The 18537-nt window shown below is 42.7% G+C and overlaps 1 protein-coding gene across 2 annotated transcripts in view; it reads left to right on the forward strand.

Moving 5' to 3' along the window:
* CTNND2 (catenin delta 2) overlaps nucleotides 1-18537 on the forward strand; it is a 339572-nt gene that overhangs the window by 213114 nt on the left and 107921 nt on the right. For both annotated transcript variants that reach the window (XM_006769453.2, XM_006769452.2), the window contains 2 exons: nucleotides 2956-3141; nucleotides 17370-17543. In XM_006769453.2, the coding sequence (XP_006769516.1) occupies nucleotides 2956-3141; nucleotides 17370-17543 (360 nt within the window). The remainder of the gene's footprint in view (nucleotides 1-2955; nucleotides 3142-17369; nucleotides 17544-18537) is intronic.

An 18537-nucleotide genomic window follows, 5' to 3' on the forward strand; every position in this document is an offset into this window, starting at 1 on the left:
TGGGACAATTAAACTACCTGAGATTTGAATAATCAGATGTTCCTGATCAAGTAGCAAGAGCACTAGACTTGGCACCAGGGCATGCTGGGGGGGGGGGGGGGGGGAAGCTTCCACAATGACAAGTTAGAAAGGGGGGAAAAATGAGTATACATTCTCTTTACGGCCAGTCACATTAATGAATACAAGAGCCTGGATTCCACGCTCACGCTCAGCCCGGCTCCTGTAATTGGGACAGTTTGTTGAATGGGTAACATATGGTAGAGCAGTCTCTGGACAACTTCCAAATTAGCCCTTTCTAATAGAAAATAAGGAGTCAAGTGACCCTGGTGACCACGAGGAACTGCTAAAAGCACTGTTGACAGGCATGGATGTCAGAAGCAGAACCACCAGCTGCCACTCGCCTTCTGCTGGCATCCCCGAGAAGGGCAGTGGCTGTCTGTCTTCTTTTTGCTGTCCCTTTAGAGAACAGTGCTTGAATTGGTAACCCTCCCGAACCAAGCCTAATGGGAGAGGGAGGGAGAGAGACAGAGAGAAAGGGATTCAGTCCCTGTGATCTCCCTCCCTCCAGTCTTCTCTCTACACCACCTCCTCTCTCCCCTCCCACTCTCCCCCTCCCAGGTTCTCTCTCCTGTTCACTTCTCCCCAAATCATCCCCCAGCCACAGGTCGATTATAAAGCATGTCCCGAAACTGCTGCAGATGTATTCCCCAGTTGTCATTTGTTAAACAGAGGCCCAGAGATGCCCCGGGGAAGATGAACAGGAGGATGAGAAAGAAGTTTATTCTCCCAAGTCTTTGATGTAAGAAAAACTCAGTTTGAGCTGATTTGAAAATCATTCTGACTTAATGCCGCAACATTTTCCTTCCAGGGAGGGACTCTCCTCTCTTTCATGCATCATCCTGTGTTTACCTGCTTTCATGCTGGTGCCTTTTTTTTTATGCTGAGAGGATGCTTGAAATGGAAAATCGAGTTGGCTCAAAGCCTGTGGGATTAGCAGCCATGAAACCTTGAAAAGCTGACAAGAAAGGTCTAGAATGGCAAAGGCTCTAAAGACAGATCCTGAAGACCAGTTTCCCTGGTGGATTTCCATGCCTCCACAGACAAGTCAAAGACATAGCCTGCCTTTTCCCAAATGTCAGGCGCAGTCAGGAGAAGTGCTGGGACCCCCCTCCAGCCCTGACCCAGAACTAGAGAGAAGTGCACAGTCCTCTGTGAGTTAGTAACAGCTTCAGATCTCGTTCCCTTCACCTGTACAATGGAACTAGGTTCTTTGTCTGAACTGTGACTATCACATAGTAGGTGCCTGAAAAATAATGAGATAACACTTACTTCGATTATATTTTTTCCACTATTATTCTGTTCTTTTCTTTTACATTAGGTATTTTTTCCCTTAGCCCCAGTTCCTCAAATCCATAATGAAGGCCAAAAGACTGATATTTGGGCTGAATGTATCCTCACCAAATTCATATATTGAAACCTAATCTCCAATGTCATGGTATTTGGTGGTAGGGCCTTTGGGAGAAATAGAGTCACAGAGAGGTTTAGCCCTCTGCATACAGCAAGGTCACAGCCCCGTAAAGGGTAGAGCCAGGACACAGATGCAGACGGACCAGCTGTAGGTCATATGCCCTGGGCCTCCCCGAGGTGCTGTCTCCGCCACTGTTTTTGACATGAGGCCTTGTGTAGCCTCTACTGTGTGCCAGGCGCTCTCCTTAGTATGTACACAGCGGGTCTGTTTCCTGTTGCTGCTGTAACAAATGGCCACATACACAGTAACTTAAAAACACAAATGTATTGTCTTATCATTTAGGCCAGGAGTCCAAATGGGTCTTGTTTGGGCTAAAATCAATGTGTGGACAGGGCTGTGCTCCTTCTGGAGGCTCCAGGAAGAAGCTGTTTCCTGGCCTTTCACAGCTTCTGGAGGCTGCAGGCATTCCTTGGCTCCTGGCCCCTTCTTCCATCTCTACAGCCAGCAATGGCAGGTCATGTCCTTCTTACCTCAGTTCACTCTAACTCCTCTGCCTCCCTCTTTCACCTACAGGAGACTCATGATTTACACAGGTCCACCTGGATAACCCAGGATCATCTCCCCATCTCAAGGTCATCTGAGTGGCAACCTCATTCCATTTGCAACCTCAATCCCCACTCCACATAATCTAACATATTCACGGGCTCCAGAGACTCAGATGTGGACACCTTGGCAGGACATTATTCTGCCTGCCTCACTGACATCCTCTAGCTCACCTAATCCACACAGCAAACTAAAGCGTGGGTATAATGATGACCATCTTACAGAGGAGGTTATGGAGCCATGGAGATGCTGGGTGCCTTGTCCAAGTCAAACAGCCAGTATTCAGAGACCTAGGGTCTAGCTCTGCAACATGTGTCCTTAGCCGCTGTTTAGCCCCTTTGCTAAGAAAATAGGAGCACTGGCCAACTCAGAAAAAATCAGTAGCTTGCTAAATGTATGCCCCCAGGTTACCACAGCACCTAGTGTGCCTGGGACAACTCTGATTTGCGTCTCCTGCCCCCTCCTACTCCCAGAAAGTGCCCTGGTAAATACTGGTGTCACCCTCCCAGAGCTGACCGAAATCCGATCATCCGTGCATTTGGTGATTCTGAGCCCCAGTCCCCAGATGGCTGTTAAGTGGACAACATTTGGGCCCTCTTGTGATTGTAGGTTCTTTCCCACTCGCAGGTGAATTTCAGTCATCAATGACAGCTAACTGTGGAAGTAACTATTCTTGATAACTAGTTTCTTTGTGGGGAGAAAAAGTCTTAAGACCTCTCTAAGCTTCTCAAATTCTTTCCGTTGTGGCTGTCAAGGGAACTTCAAGAGCCCACAGCTAAATGCATCTAAAGAGAAATGTGTGTGTGGAGACTGATGGCTTTTTTGGATGGAGTGCTAGCTAGTTTTTATTCATCCCTCTGTTTCCTTTTTCCTGGGTTCTGCAGACCGTTGAAAACTGTGTGTGCATTTTAAGGAACCTCTCGTACCGGCTGGCGGCAGAAACGTCTCAGGGACAGCACATGGGCACGGATGAGCTGGACGGGCTGCTCTGTGGGGAGGCCGGTGGCAAAGACGCGGAGAGCTCCGGGTGCTGGGGAAAGAAGAAGAAGAAAAAGAAGTCCCAGGACCAGGTGATGCGCGACTCGCAGCTGCATGCAATTATTCCCTTCCCCAATTACATTAATATTTCGTCTGCGTGTATAGGTGCAGGGCTTTCAACGTGCGGGAACATCACTAATGCATCCCACAATTTTCCGGTGGGAATTTCACAGCTGAGACAGTGACACATTAAATGACTCCCCCATGTCCTGCCAACATAGGAAATTTCAAAAGGAGGACTGTAGGGTGCCAGCTCTTAAAGTCAGACCCAGGAGCTGCTTCTTCCATGTGTGGATTCCCACATTTATAGAGGCCCCTGGGGGATCCAGGTGAGGTGCCTCTCGGGTGGTTCCGGGGCAGGGAATAGGTGTGGCCTAAGGAAAGAAGCTGAGGGAGAGAGATGCATGAAAATCCAGCATGCATTTCCTGTAGCGTTTTGAAACGTCAGGGCATGTGATCTTACTCTGGAAATGGGGTGGCAGCCTGAGACTCACAGCCCTTCCAGCAGAATGACATCAGAAGCTTGGCTTTGGGGGTCGATCCCATGAATTCAGAAAGCTGCCGAGCTGGAGAGGCCTCTGCAAAATGGAGCAGCCTTTACCTGTGAGTAGGTTGCCCTGTAGTGAGGTCAAGGCCAAGAACAGCCTCTGTTCCCTTCCCCGGGAGCCTCAGGGAGGCTGAACCCCTCACCTACCAGCCCCCCAGGTGAGGGAGTAGTATGTGGAGAAGGGCCCATCCTGCTGCCGACCAGACACCCCTGCCACCGGGCTTCCCCATCTCCTCTTGGCACTGTGGTCATGTGTCCAGCTTTCCCTGGACACTGTGGTCACTTGTCCAACTTTCTCCTGGACACTGTGGTCATCTCCCAGGTCTAAGGGTTGTACCCAAGGTCTGACCGTTCCTGGGCTCAGATGCCAGAGAAAACGGAACAGAGCCCACAACACGCTCTCTTGACAGGTTAATAATTCAAAAGAAACATGCTAAGTATGTTTAGATCACGCCACATCATTTTAAAAGTATTTTAGAAACCATTTCACCTTGAGCAAGGGTTAAAAGAACTATTTTATTAAGAGTAAGGATTGCTGGGAATGCGTTTTTAAATAGAATTCCTAAGTTTGACTTGAATGCGTCAGCATTAGCATTTCTGTAGATCCCAGGTCTCTAGCTGTGCGTGGCCCCGAGGGCTGCTCCAGATACTTACACAGGCAGGTCTGTACGTTCCACTGTAAACACACCTGTAGTTTAGGAGGTACATGTGCGCTGCTTCTTTGATGATGACCTTCTGCTCTGAGCACTAAATTCCCAGCCCTGCGTTTCCTCCTGTTGTGGGTCAGTGCCCAGAGTCTTCTGTCCTTGCCCTGCATCAGAGGAGCCTTTTAAGAGGATCGAGCCCTGGCTCTTAATTCAGCCCCTTACAGCCATTCCACTGAGGGAATAAAATGGCCAGCCAGCAGGTCTTTATTGAACATACTACGTGATGTCAGAGACCTCAGTTTTCCTAACCGGTACTTAAGGGAGCCAGGCCATTGTGGCTTCTGAACATTTTCAATCTCAAGTAAAGTAAACCTGGCCTTACACAGGTATAATGGGTTCTCGGCACTGTGATCCCATGGGGCCCAGGCCCTGCTTGCTTTATTCTGGAAAGGGAGCGGCTCTATAATGATTGCAAGGAAGAGCAGCAGGTGGGCAGGAATAGGGTTCTTCCTAATCCCCCCCAGAGATCACAACCCCTGGGGCTCTCACACCACCTGAGGACTCAGAACCTCTGGACAGGCCCGGGCAACCTCAGAAGGTATATTTGGGAAGTCGCCTTAATACGATTTTTGCCTTGACTAAAAACACTTTAAACTGAGACTGAAGTCATTCTGATGACAACAAGGCTTTCTCTCCAGTCTGTTGCTCGGATTCTAAAGTGCTTCCTTCTGATGTCCTTGGTGCCTGTCACTTGGTGTTTCATTTAGTAAGACTTTGCCTTGAACTCTGACCCCTTTCTCCACTGTTGCCAAGGTGCGCTCACCTGGCTTTGAAGTCTTTCAAGTGACAGGTGAGATTAGGGGTTCACTGGGTCCAGAGGAATCAGAGGTCAGAAGAGAACGTTCCTGGGCTTCACCCCGAAATAGAGCCCTACTTTCAAGCTGTTAGCTGCGTCCTGAAACCTTGTGGTGAGCAATTCTCTAGGCTTAGAAAGCTGTCCTTTGCACCGTTTTATCACATCAACGAGCTCTTTCCTGAGTTGAGTAAAGTGGCATAATTAATACAATTTTATGATTTTTGTCAGTCTAAATACAAATTTATATGGTTCGTTTGTCCCATTTTTTTATTACAGTATTCTTTAAGAAAAAAAGAAGGTTTCTGTTTTTAAAATATTTTTATTGATTTCAGAGAGGAAAAGAGAGGGAGAAAGAGAGATAGAAGTATCAATTATGGGAGAGAATCATTGATTGGCTGTCCAATGGGGATCGAGCCTGCAACCTGGACATGTGCCCTGACTGGGAATCAAATTGTAACTTCCTGGCTCATAGGTTGACACTCAACCACTGAGCCTCACCAGTCCGGCAAAAGAAGGTTTCTTTAATGAGTTTTGCTGAAAATACTCTAAGTTAAATACAGTGGAACACTGTTGTTTATAAGGAAGTTTCAAAGTTACAGTTTCAACCAAGTGATAGTTTTTTAAAAGCTTTTTAACTGGATTCTTTATAACACAGAAATTTTGAAGTGCCCAAAACTTAAGTATCAAGCTTAATGAGGATGTAAACAGATAACATTCTTTTTAAAGACATTTGAGTATGTATTGTCCAGTTCAATTTATTTAAAGACAGTTGAAAATAAAAACTCTTTTGCCTTTAAAGACCGATGGAAGGGAATAGAATCCTAAAGGCCTGGACTTGGGAGGAGATGTGAAGAAGGAGGATAGGAAGGCGCCATCAAATCCAGGGGGCCTCCTAGCAGGGTGGTCCATCCTAGGGAGAGAAGAGAGTCAAGATGGCGCCACCTGCTGGCAAAGATTGACATTTGAGCCAGCTTAAGGTCTCTGCAGGAAACAAGTGCTTCACCCTAGGGATTTCCTCCAGTCCTTTGCACTTGGGGAAAGCAGGCTGCCATTACAACAAAGGAGTCCAGGCGTCTAAAGGACTTAAAGTCTGGCTGCCTGGAGTGAGAGACAGAGCCCCGATTCACCAATGTTAATAGGTTGCAGCAACATGAGAAATAGATGTGTCCCAGGCCTCTCTGGGACAGCCCCATCTTAGCCAAAAACCAGACCAGCAGGTTACCTTCGGAAGCTGCAAAGTGATTTATCTCAGCTAGCAGCTTCTCGAGAGATCTAGGTTTACAGCTTCAAAGATGCTCAGATATCATCCATCCCCTGGTATCTCTACTCCTTGTCAAATCAGGTTTTTAAAAAACTTGTAGTGAATTAAAAAAAAAAAACAATACAAAGTGAAGTGAAGAAAGAATACAAAAGCAGGTGTGTGCACAGGTACAGATATGATGTAGGTTAAACACAGCCAGTTTTGTAAAATAGGTGCCATATGCAAATATAAAATATATGCATGTGCAAAAAAAAGTATGTTTCTAGCAAAATTGTAGTAGCATCGAAGACAGGGTTGTGATTGATTCTTTTTGTGCTTATGTATTTACAAATTTTCTACAATGGGCCTTCAAGCACCATTTAAAAAATAATATTCAGAAAGGCACTAACTGCTTAAGTCAGTGTTTGCTTGTAAGAAGGTAGACGTTTTCTTCTCTTAAATGTAAGATGCCTCAGAGGAAGGCACAGGGGTTATGTGAATGCAAAGTGGTCTAATCCATAACAGACTTCCCAGGACATAGGATCCAGAGGTTTCACAAGGAAGCAAAAGTGATGAAAATTATCACTGGTTTAATAACTGCCTCTGGCGTGGCGCATTCTGTATCCCAGGAGCGTATGTTGACTCTTACCTTTGGCATTGATGTTCTGTGCATAAGAAAAATACTATACCATTCTTCAGGTTAGATTTCATTTTAATAAAAATCTCAGAAACATTTTCATTAGATCCCTGATATGGATAATTCAATATGTGGTACAAAGATATGCTTTATTCGTACTTTATTTCAAGAATGGTTGCTGTTGAAATGGACTAGAATGATCAGACTAAGGGCCTCTGTGTGTGAAGTATTTGACAGTTCTATGCATCATATTCCAGTCCAAACGGGCTTTGCTAATTCATTAATTCTCCAGTCTGTGTTTAGAGCCTATTGCTGAATTATAACAAATTGCTAGTTTCCCTAGCCCTTTCTGGGCAGAACCTCCGCCAAAGCAGTCTGCGTGGCCTGTGCCAGGAAGCACATCTCACCTGGCAAGGCGCTCACTGCCTAGCAAGGCTTCGTGCCAGCAGCCTGGGACAGCAGTGCAGGAGTGGCAAGCCAAAGATTCATGTCCAGGGAAGTAGAAATAGACAAAACGGATTTATTTGCTTTTCCACATTTTGTGGAACTAAACATTTTTTGTTTTTCACTTTGGGATCTGGCCAAGGCTCCTGTGATGGGGGCCTGGGATCTGTGGTGCTCAAACACAGATTACAGGTGCCAGGACACTGCTGGCTGCTGGCCAGAGCAAACCTGGGCCTTCAAGACCCACTCAGTGTGCACTGGACAGTGTGTGAATGGACAGTGTACAGAGAATCCGCTCGGGGAGCGGGGACAGAACCAGCGAGATCCCCCAGAACTCAAAACTTCTTTTTTCTTCTTGAATATCACTTGTGAATTTTTTGATTCACACGGGTATATATCCCTCTCCATGGGTGAAGGCATACACCCATCAGAATTCAAAGGGGATTCTGATCCAGGCCTTTTACATGGTCGACTGTCTCTCCGATAACCTCTGCTCCACAGGTCACTGAGTTGTGGTCAGTGTAAGAGTAAGCGTTATTGTCCTTTTTCATCTTGTTTTACATTGTAGATTCCAAATTCATAATTAGCAGCAAGTTTCACTTATAGTATCACCATGATACTTTATATGCAAAAGCAAGAGCAGTATGCCTCTATACAGCCTTTGTTAACTTAAAAACAAAAGGTCCTCTCAAGGTGAGAGGCAAACAAGCATTTATTTTAAGTCACTAAGATTAAGTATTTGGGAATCATTGATTCAGGCTGAAACCCAAATAATGTTCCGATTAGGAGTTAAAGGCAATAGGTATTTATGAGAAAGGGACAGGGAATGATTACTCAGCGGTTCTCAACCTGTGGGTCGTGACCCCTTTGGCGGTCGAACGACCCTTTCACAGGGGTTGCCTAAGACCATCCTGCATAGCAGATATTTACATTACGATTCATAACAGTAGCGACATTACAGTTATGAAGTAGCAACGAAAATAATTTTATGGTTGGGTCACAACATGAGGAACTGGATTTAAAGGGCCAGAAGGCTGAGAACCACTGGATTACATCAACAGAAGGCATTTCTATTGGTGCAGTTAACATAGCATGGTGATGCTACTTCTAAGCAATGTTTTTAATTTTAGGTCTATTAATCATCAGTCCAGTAGTTATAATAACGGCTTTCTTGTTACCTTGGTAAACAGTTCTTTGGGACACACTGTTGTCTTAGGCCCAGTCAATGGTTATTTGGCCCTGTTTTTAACATTCCAAAAGTTTGAGGTGTAAGACATGCCTGGCAGTTCCTCTGGCCTGGCAGCTCCAGCGTTTGAAAGTGGCTCCATTTATAGTATTGTGTTTGCCTTCAACGCCCCCTTATTTTTTCCATTTGTTAACTTAAAAACAAAAGGTCCTCTCAACGTGATAATAGACACATCTTGGTAGAAGCGAGGAAGCCTTTTCCCTGTACACATTCCTGACCCAGCTCAGCCTCCAAGCTTTTGCTCCTGCTGTTCCTCCGGCTGGCCTTCTCCCCCTCTCCTTCCACTACTTGGAGAATTATCCTTCCAGACCAAATAAAACATTATCTCCACCCTTAAAAGACTTCCCTCATGTAAAAAGAATCACTCTCTAGCCCACTTCCACATGGTTTTACTTGAACTTCTCTAGTGCTCATCACACTATGAGTTATGACAGCAGTTGATCCCCATAGAGAGGGAATTTTCTGAGGGAAGGACTCTGGGTCGTCTCCTTTCTGTCTTTAGCTTCTAGCCTAGCGCCCACCACCAGCTGTGCTGAATGAATGACGGTCAGTCTGGGGCACTGGGTGGCCTTTAGCTCTAGCTGTTGGGGGAGGGGGTGTTTTGAATAGATGTTCATAGTTGTGATTTGTCCCAGTCTCGTCCATTTCCTTCTTAGTGACTCTTTGCCTCCAAGGGCTGCTGTGAGCCAAGAATATTCACCAGATCTCCTCTTTCTGTTATGGTTCAAACTGTTCTTCTCCAGCTATTCATGGCTGGGCTGCATTTTATTCCATCATCAGTCAACATTCTGAAGTCATTACCAAACCCAATGATCATTCTTTCTCACAGTTGTCATCTGAGAACTTACAATTTGCATCAGCAAGTGGATATGGGCATCTAAAGGACAGTACTTTTGATCATGTCAGACTTAAAATTGCTTTGTTCTGAAGACTTTAACATATGACGTATATAGTGGAATCTCATGTCACAAAATCCCATCACCGTGAAGGTTTCCTTGGGTTTTCAGAACTTTGTTTTGGGTATCACTTCCTCAAGAGCCTCACCCATCCCTCACTTCATCAGATGGGTGCTATTGGGCCAGAAATGAGACTCTGAGACTGAATAGCAGTCAGTGTGCCAAAGCACAAAAATGAATTTCATTGCAAATCACCACATTAGAGATTTGAATTTTAAACTTAAGTTTTAAGTAAATTTCTCCTTATTTCAGACAAAATGGATGCTACTTATAAATATATATGTGTGTGTGTATATATATATATTTATACACACACACACACACACACACACACATATGCACACATAGTAATATTATGTGAGTAAACATAATTCCAGAATGTGGAAGGGCTACCAAGAATTCCATTGTGGCGCTATACCATCACGTGTGAACCAATCCCAATCGTCAGAAAGTTAGATTGCTTCTAAATTTTAGCTAATGCAAAGTACAACAAACATCTGTGTAATTACATCTCACCTACATCCTTAATCACTTCTCAAGGATAAATTCTTAAACGTGAAATATCTAGACCAAATGAATGTTTTTAAGCCTTTGGATTCATCAGCCAACATTTACCTTAATCACTCTAGGTACCAGCGAGAATTGAAACACATTTTGATTTGATTTATTATTTCTTGATGGAGCTGTCCTTCATGATATTCTTGATGCCTTGCCTAATATTACAAGTTGTTTTTCTTTCTTTGAGACAGTTTTCATTTTCTTAATTAGTAACCATCCTTTTACTTTTGCTGCTTAATACCATTTCCTTTCTCACCATCTGCTGTGTCAGCTACTGCTCATTCCTCACGACCAGTTCCAGTAGAGTCTCACTCACCATATGCCGGGAGCTTGGTGAGTCAAGACATGGTATTTCATGTCCTCAAAGCAACAAATCGCAGGAGCCTGCAAAGACCATGGCTGCACATTTCCATGCAGTGACTCTCCTTTGCCATGCCCAGGAAAGAATGAGATTCCTCTACTTCTTCTGAACCATGTAAAACATCAACTATCAGCTAAAATTGCTGCTCTTCTAATTTCAATGAGTTTACAGACTTAAAACTTTATTTCAGGTGTTTCATTTAGGTTCCTTATTTACAATTTACAATGCAACACTTTCTCCCCATTAATAAATACTCTGTTTCTTGTACTACTAGACCATGGCTTCTCAACCTGGCACCACTGACATTTTGAGCTGGATAATTCTATGCTGTGGAGCTTATTATGTGCATTGTAGGGTGTTGAGCAGCTGTCTACCCAGTAGATGCCAATAGCAACTCCTCCCCCAGTTGTGACAACCAAAAAGTGTCTCCAGACATAGCCAGTTGTCCCCTTAGGTGGTAAAATCATCCCAGTTGACTGTATTAGATTATCTTTGTGGGGCATATCACCAAAGATATAAACAAAGGAGACTACAAGATTACCTGAAGGAGGTCAGGAACAGAGCCCCCTTTAAAAGGCAGGAAATGGAGAGGGCTGTGGCCCAAGTGGATGCGAAGTTAAGAGCAGAGAGCATTCTAGGTGAGCATTACTGGTGTTCCAGTAGGTTCCATCATGATGACTTGGGGGAGGACCAGGTGAGCTCCATGATGTTGACCAGCCTTGATAATACTCCTCTGTGAGGCACAGCCCAGGGGCCTAATTGTGCCAGTGTCTGGAGTAGGCATACTCCCAGCGTCCCTCCCACCTCTTCCTAAGGGAAAGGTGTGCCCCTTAGCAAAGCTATCTCTGAGGTTTTGTTGTTTTGAGTGTGTTTTCCTGAGGCTTTGTTCAGAAAACACATTCCTGCCTCTGCTTTAATACAGGTTTCTAATCTTGCAAATGCAAAACCCCTCCTATCTTCTGCAAGCCATGCCTGGAGACAATGTGTGCCCCAGAAATACAGCTCATTGGCCATCCTCTTTCACCTGCATCCTTTGCTGCTCTGCACAGCTCAGCCCCCTGTAGCTGACAGCTTCTGAACGCCCGCAGGGGAATTCAGACACCTGAGTTACCCTTTCCTTTGAAATCCCCAAGAGTCAACACAAGAATCATTATTCTGCCTTTTTACGGTAGCTTGGAGTTTTTTGTTGTTGTTGCTGCTGTTTTAATAACTATCACTTCCATTCCCTGTCTCCCTCTCCCCAACCCCATCTGAAAAAGCTGGAAGTGATGATGAAACACTGTAAAGACAAAATCAATTCGTAACTCTGCTGTTCAGACCAAGTCAAGCAAGAATGGCAGACGGTGGATGAACTTGTGTCTAGGCCATTGCTTCTTAATGTACTCAGTACCGACTGCAGCCTAATTCACCCAAACCCTGCATGAGAGAAACCCCCTGACAGTGTACCTTCCTAGAGCCATCTCACAGCCATCTTCTCTTCCTGTGACATGTGGCTTCTCCTGGGAGGACGAGTAGGATTTAAAATAGGAATGCTTCCGATGACTGCAGAACCACTCCCTTTGTCTTGCAATGTCACCAGGCCCTGGTTTTTCTCACTGAAATCTCTGAGAAATAAAAGCCGGCCCATGTGTATTGATTGCAGTGGCCCCTCCTTGGCAGAGAAATCTAGGCAAGAGAGATGCATTCTGCTGATGAAGAGGCCTTTGTGTTTGTGTTGGGGGATACAGCTCAGCTGTAAAGCTCTCGTCTTTGCATAGACATGAATGGCTGCGACATGTGCGGGGAGCAGCGTGTTTTAGCATTTCTCCTGGGATGGAAAGCCTTCTCCTGACTAGGAGAGCTCTTCCCGTTTGTACCTCCAAGGTACCCAGCCCAGTGCGTTGGAGATGGCGACTGGAGCAGGTATAACCTCCTTCCCAGGAGAGGAGCTGAAGTCCTCTTGTTAATTCTCATTCATTAGGCGCTTTGATGAATGTGATCATTCAAGCGGTCTTGCGAGCTGCCACCCCTTAAAGGACCCCAGTGTACAAACCCTCATTGTAAAGTGTATGGACATCTTTACTCTCTAGTTTCTGAACTTTCTGATTTTTATCCCCAAGTCACATTTTTCTCTCCCTATAAGGAGCAATGACTTCCACTATTCCATCCTCAAGCCAACTAAGATAGAAATCTTTTAAATGGAATTTAAGCCCTCGAGGGAAGCAAAAGTATTAAAAGCAAATCAAAGGAAAGCTGTTTCCTTTTATTTTTTTTAACCCACACATTGAACACATCCCCTCACCTATGTGATTTCCTTCCTAAGCAGACATTTCTTGCAGGGGCCAGCATGTCTGTCCCTCCGTGCCTGCCTGCGACCATATCAGAAAGCTCCGCATCCAAATTTCAGCAGCCCCTTGGCTTCTAAACTGGGAGCGTGTTATTCTCTCCTTTTCTAATAAGGTTTGAGCATTACCGTCTTGGAGAGATCATATATATTCACAATTTTATACAAGTTTAGAAAGTGAGTGACATACACTGTTCACTGATTTGATTATTGACACTTGTTATACAGTCATGCATTTAAAGCCAGTGGAAAAAGTACTGAGACCATGTTCTCGAGGGTGGCACTATTTGGGAAGACAAATCAATCTGTTGGTTTGCTCTGTGCTCTACTGGCAACACAATCCTGCCACCCACTTTCCTTGTTTTGCTTCCATCCTGTGTCTAAGAGAGCACCCTGACAGAAGTCATGGTGTAGCTAGAGGACCCTCCTCATACCAAGATTTCTTAGTCCTTTTTGTGGTTACTGTCGCCGCCAGCTTGGGCTGCTATAACAAAATACTGTCAACTGGGGGGCTTAAGCAACAAGCATTGTCACGGTTCTGGAGGCTGGAAGTCCAAGATCAAGGGACCAGCAAATTTGGTGTCTGCTGAGGGCCTTTTCCTGGTTCACAGGCGGTTGTCTTCTTGCTGTGTTCTCACAAGGCAGAAAGGGAAAACTCTGGTCCCTTCATCTCATGATAAGAACACTAGTCCCATCATGGGAGCTTCGCCCTCTTATCCTCATCTAAACCTAATCACCTCCCAAAGCCCCACCTCCAAACACCATCACATTGGAGATTAGGGCCTTGGCATGTGAGTCTTGGGCAGGCACAAGCAGTCAGGCCATGGTGTTATGCATAAAACATCTGAATCTTTAGCTTCATGAACTCTAACTGTATGCGCAAAATTTAAAATTCCTATAAACAAGAGAATGAAGAAGGGGAACTTTAAAGCTAAAGTGTGTTCTGTTATATTTTCCTACCTAACAACATAGGAATGACTTACACAAAATATCATGTGAACATTGAAGTGATACCTTTAAAAATCGAGAACAGCTAGAACTTTTGCAAATTTTATCTGTTGGAGTATAGCAGATGAAAATGAAAAATGCGCACAAAATTGAGGAACATTTATTTACCAAGTCTGAAGAGTAAAACTATGAGAAGAAAAGGGAATTTCCACGGAAAAGTTCCCCCACGCTAGAATAAAACTTCTTAAAATCACAAATGCCTTTCTCCTTTTTTGTTTGCTTTTACTTTAATCTCAGCTTGATATCTCAATTTAAACCTGATAAATGAAGATACACACACAGCCATATGTTTATATGTAAGCAGGGGGGAGGGGGGGTTGTATGCCACAACCTGGCAATAGTACAGATAATATAATCAAATATACTCAGCCAGCATTGCCCCTGTTGGTTTTTTGGAAATACTTTGTCCTCTTGCTTGTGCCCTGTCTTCACTACATAGAACATTCTCTCTTCTGACTTGATGGCATTTTGCTTCTTTATATGTCACTTTCATATTTCAAGCTCTTAAAGAATTTTTATAATATGCCCTCAAAATATAGTCTAAAATAAGCAGTTTGCATAAGACTCACTGTGTGAGGTTAAAGGTTTAGCCACTGCTTGCCTTAGTCCATGTGCCCATTCTGTAGAAATTTTAGGTTGGGTACCTCTTCTGTTTAAGTTTATAAATGTCATATTTCCTCCATGATTTCTCCGGATCCTCACTCTATAAGAAGGGTACCAGTGGAAGTTTGCATGTGCAGAACTGTTTCATGCCTTCAGTCCAACCCTGTCACCATTGATCTATAGTTCTATTATGTTGATTTTCTAGGCAACATAACATCAAGTATGTTAGCACAATTCTTAAGATTCTGTTCTTTTTATGGGTAGTGAAAAACAGTTTCTTAATGGGTAGTTGATACTTCTTAGCTCAAGAGTCTGAATAAAGTACCCAGATGAAGGCCAGATCCATTGACTGATTTGAAACCGTTCTTTTTCTTCGAAGTTGACAGGGGCCAGAGTGCCATTAACGTTATGAAATAGCAGAGAATCCCCTTTGAATTCCATCTCTAGCTGCCATCAAAGATGATCCCTGTCATTTCGGCTTTCCTTTTATTTCCTTCAGGTTCTCTATGTAATCCTTAACAAAGAGTTGTAATAGAAGGTATTTAAGAGCTACAGAGATCGCATGTCAGAGCACAAGGAAATTGTGTATGATTTAGCCATTTATCCCAAATGACTAAATAAAACTTCCATTTTATTGCGCAGAAGTTAGAAAAGTAGAACAAGATGGAACCCAGCAAACACAACCCAGCTGCCTTTCGCTCTTCATAGAGTTTGACTGTCACATATTGTAATGAGCATGCAGATACTGTATATCTTTTGCTACTGTTGTGTTAGCTCTGACATGAGAGAGAAATTTCATCTATGTTAGGCTCTAAATTCAATAGTCTGACTTTTCTCAATATTATTAAATATTTGTATGAAAAGGATATTTTAAAAGATAGAAGATGATAAAATACAAAGCCAAATGAAATAATTTTCCATTTCCTGTTTCACTAGCAAATAAATTCAGTACCCCAAGCTGGTTTCATTTAAGAAATCAGTATCACCCCTCTTTCATCATCAGTATCAACAAACCTACTTTCCTTGTGCTGTGTTTCTATCCAAAGGAGTGGGCCAGTCTCAAATAGTGAACCACGTGCACTGTTACCAGACTGGTTCACTTTCATTTTTTAAGAAATGTATTTAAAAGACATGTGCTGGTTTCATTGATAGGCTGTGCACAGATGCAAATTCATCTTTGAATGGTTTAGAAGTGGCTTTGGTTAAAAACAAAAAAAACACAAGAAGATTCCTACATTGAGTGTTCTTGTTAGAAAGTTGAAATTGAGTGACATTCTTACTGAAAAAGACCTTTAGTGGGATGTCCAACATCCATCTATGGGATGTCATTCATCTCTGAGATTTAGCCTCGACTTAAACTAAGCTGCATCATAACTGAGAAATAGAAAGCTTGAGTTTTCAGGGTTGCTGTTTTTAAAATAAATGATGAAATTCTTGAAATTATTTATGACGGTGAAATAACTTTACACTGTCTCTATCAACACTTCCTTTTTTATGTTATAAGGATATGAAGTAAGCCTATATTTTCTTCCATGAAATTTTCAGACGTTACACAGATTCTGAAATATAGTTGTAATTTTGTATTTATACATACATGTATATATACACTGCACATAAATGAACCGAACATATCTGTGAGAAAGCAGAGTGTATCACATTTAGACTATATTTATTTTAGGCATCATCAATAAACACAAATAAAGCAGTTAAATAACTTAGTAAGTACTTCACCCTAAAATTAAGGGTTATTTTGTTTTACTGTGGTTCTTCTCAAAAGCGAACATGGGAATGTTTTTTCTATACATACAGTTTATTTCATGTCTACCCTCATTCTACTCGTTGCCTTTATTTTTCACAAAAGACAAAGGCTGTGTATAATCAAAGATCAGAATCAAAAGTACCGGTTTTTATATTTTAAATAAAAGTAACACAACAAAAAATTTTCAATGTAGAAAAAATGAAAAACAGTTTATTAATAAGTTTTTATTTCATTACATGGTTTTTATGATGCACTTTACATGCTATAAGGCACAAACCCTTACCAATTTGTATACTGCTGTGTTCATTTAACTGTTAATGTAATCATTTGCCCAAGTTGCTACGAGTTCTTTAAAATTATTCTTTTTAATGGTCTACTGATATGCCTTTGTGCAATAAGCTATAATTTCTAATTTCTTTGTAATTAACTTTCAACCACAGATTTTTCTGTTATATATTAGATTCAATTCAAAGCAAACTTAACTACCAAAATTAATATAAGATCTAGTGTGCCTATACGATCCTAATGCATCTAATAAACCATAGCAATTTTCTCTTTTGTCTATTCTGTTTTTTGATTGAAGCCTATAGATACAATGATAGCACTGAAAATCAAACAAGTTATGTAGGAATTTATCAGAGTCCACATTTATCCATAAGAAGTGAAGGCACTTGATTATTACTAACTATAATATGTCAGTGGTATGCTAACTATAAAATAAGCCACCTTGATCTGTAACCTTCTTCTTCGCTGCCCACTCGAAATCAATCCATCTCTTCTCCTTCCTTCCTGTAGCAATGGCCTAGAATTGTTCTCAGGGAACTTATCCATTCTACTGCCAGTTACGTTCACTTTTGTCCAAGTTCCAACCCCATTCACCCTCCATCATAAGCTCCTGGTGGGCAGGAATGGCTCTCCGCTTTTCGGACAACTACTGCATTACCCTACATGCCAAACGTGTTCACCAAATGCTATGACACCCTGGTTTTGTTATGGTCTGTAATGTTTACAGAAGGCAATATTGGGAAGTGTAATGGTGTTAAAGATGTTTACTCTCTTATTTTTCTTCCTCCAGTGGGATGGAGTAGGACCTCTTCCCGACTGTGCAGAACCACCAAAAGGGATCCAGATGCTGTGGCACCCATCAATAGTCAAACCCTACCTCACACTGCTCTCTGAGTGCTCAAATGCAGACACGCTGGAAGGGGCGGCAGGCGCCCTGCAGAACTTGGCTGCAGGGAGCTGGAAGGTATGACTAGTTCGTTACCATAAAAAAGAAATCTGGGATTATGAGCACGACCTTAGAAAATAGCAGAAGTCCAGTTTTGAGGAATGCAATTCTAATGAAGTTTTTGAGGATGTGAGAGGAAGACCAGTTACACTGAACTGTTGGACTTAGAAAAGGTATTCCTTTGAAAAATTCTCCTTAAGGGCTCGGGGACCCTTGAAGATCAGTACAAAGAACAGGCGGCTAGATGTAAGTGTACTAGCAGTCATTGAAGATGCCGCGATGTGCTCCATTCTGCTTGTGCAGCTGAGCTACTTGGTTTTTAGAGGAGACTGGGATATGCTGACACTTTGCAAAACGCTGTTGTTGGCTGTTAAGGGAGCTAATACCCAAACATCTTATATACAAACTCATGTGATTGCTGTAATGTTATTATATAGGTGGTCCCAGAGGAAAGAAGGTCTTGAATTTTTAAATTATTGGCTTTCAGAGAAGAGTAGTATTGCTAGTTATCTTTGGCAAAAATGTTAAAGTAAAACAAATATTTGATTGGGAATATTAGAGTCCTTATAAACACACACTGATTGGTTTTCACAGAAAATTTCCATGACCCTCATTTTGGGTAGGAAGAGATTCACCATAGCAAAGAGTTCTTGAGTTTGATCACTAATTATTACATGAGCTAACTCACCTTATTGCATAAAAAAGTGTAACTTCTTAGAGGAATGAATGGATATAGGGGAAAATATCAAAAGAGGAAGTTTGGGCGTCTGCCATCCATTTTTCATTCATTTAACATTAAAGCCTCAGTTTGAAATATGCATAATCACTCTTTTAACATTTTATTGAAAACAATTTTAATATAGACACATAACTACAGATATTTCTCAGAAGCTTAATACTATAGGCACCACACATACTGGCCTCAGCATTGTCATACAATCACACGCTCTCTTCTTATTATACCTTCCAATGTCTGGCTTCTTGTCATCTCTCTCTCTCTCTCTCTCTCTCT

Source organism: Myotis davidii, unplaced genomic scaffold (assembly GCF_000327345.1).
Source record: "Myotis davidii unplaced genomic scaffold, ASM32734v1 scaffold143, whole genome shotgun sequence".
In the NCBI taxonomy this organism is placed as follows: Eukaryota; Metazoa; Chordata; class Mammalia; order Chiroptera; family Vespertilionidae; genus Myotis; species Myotis davidii.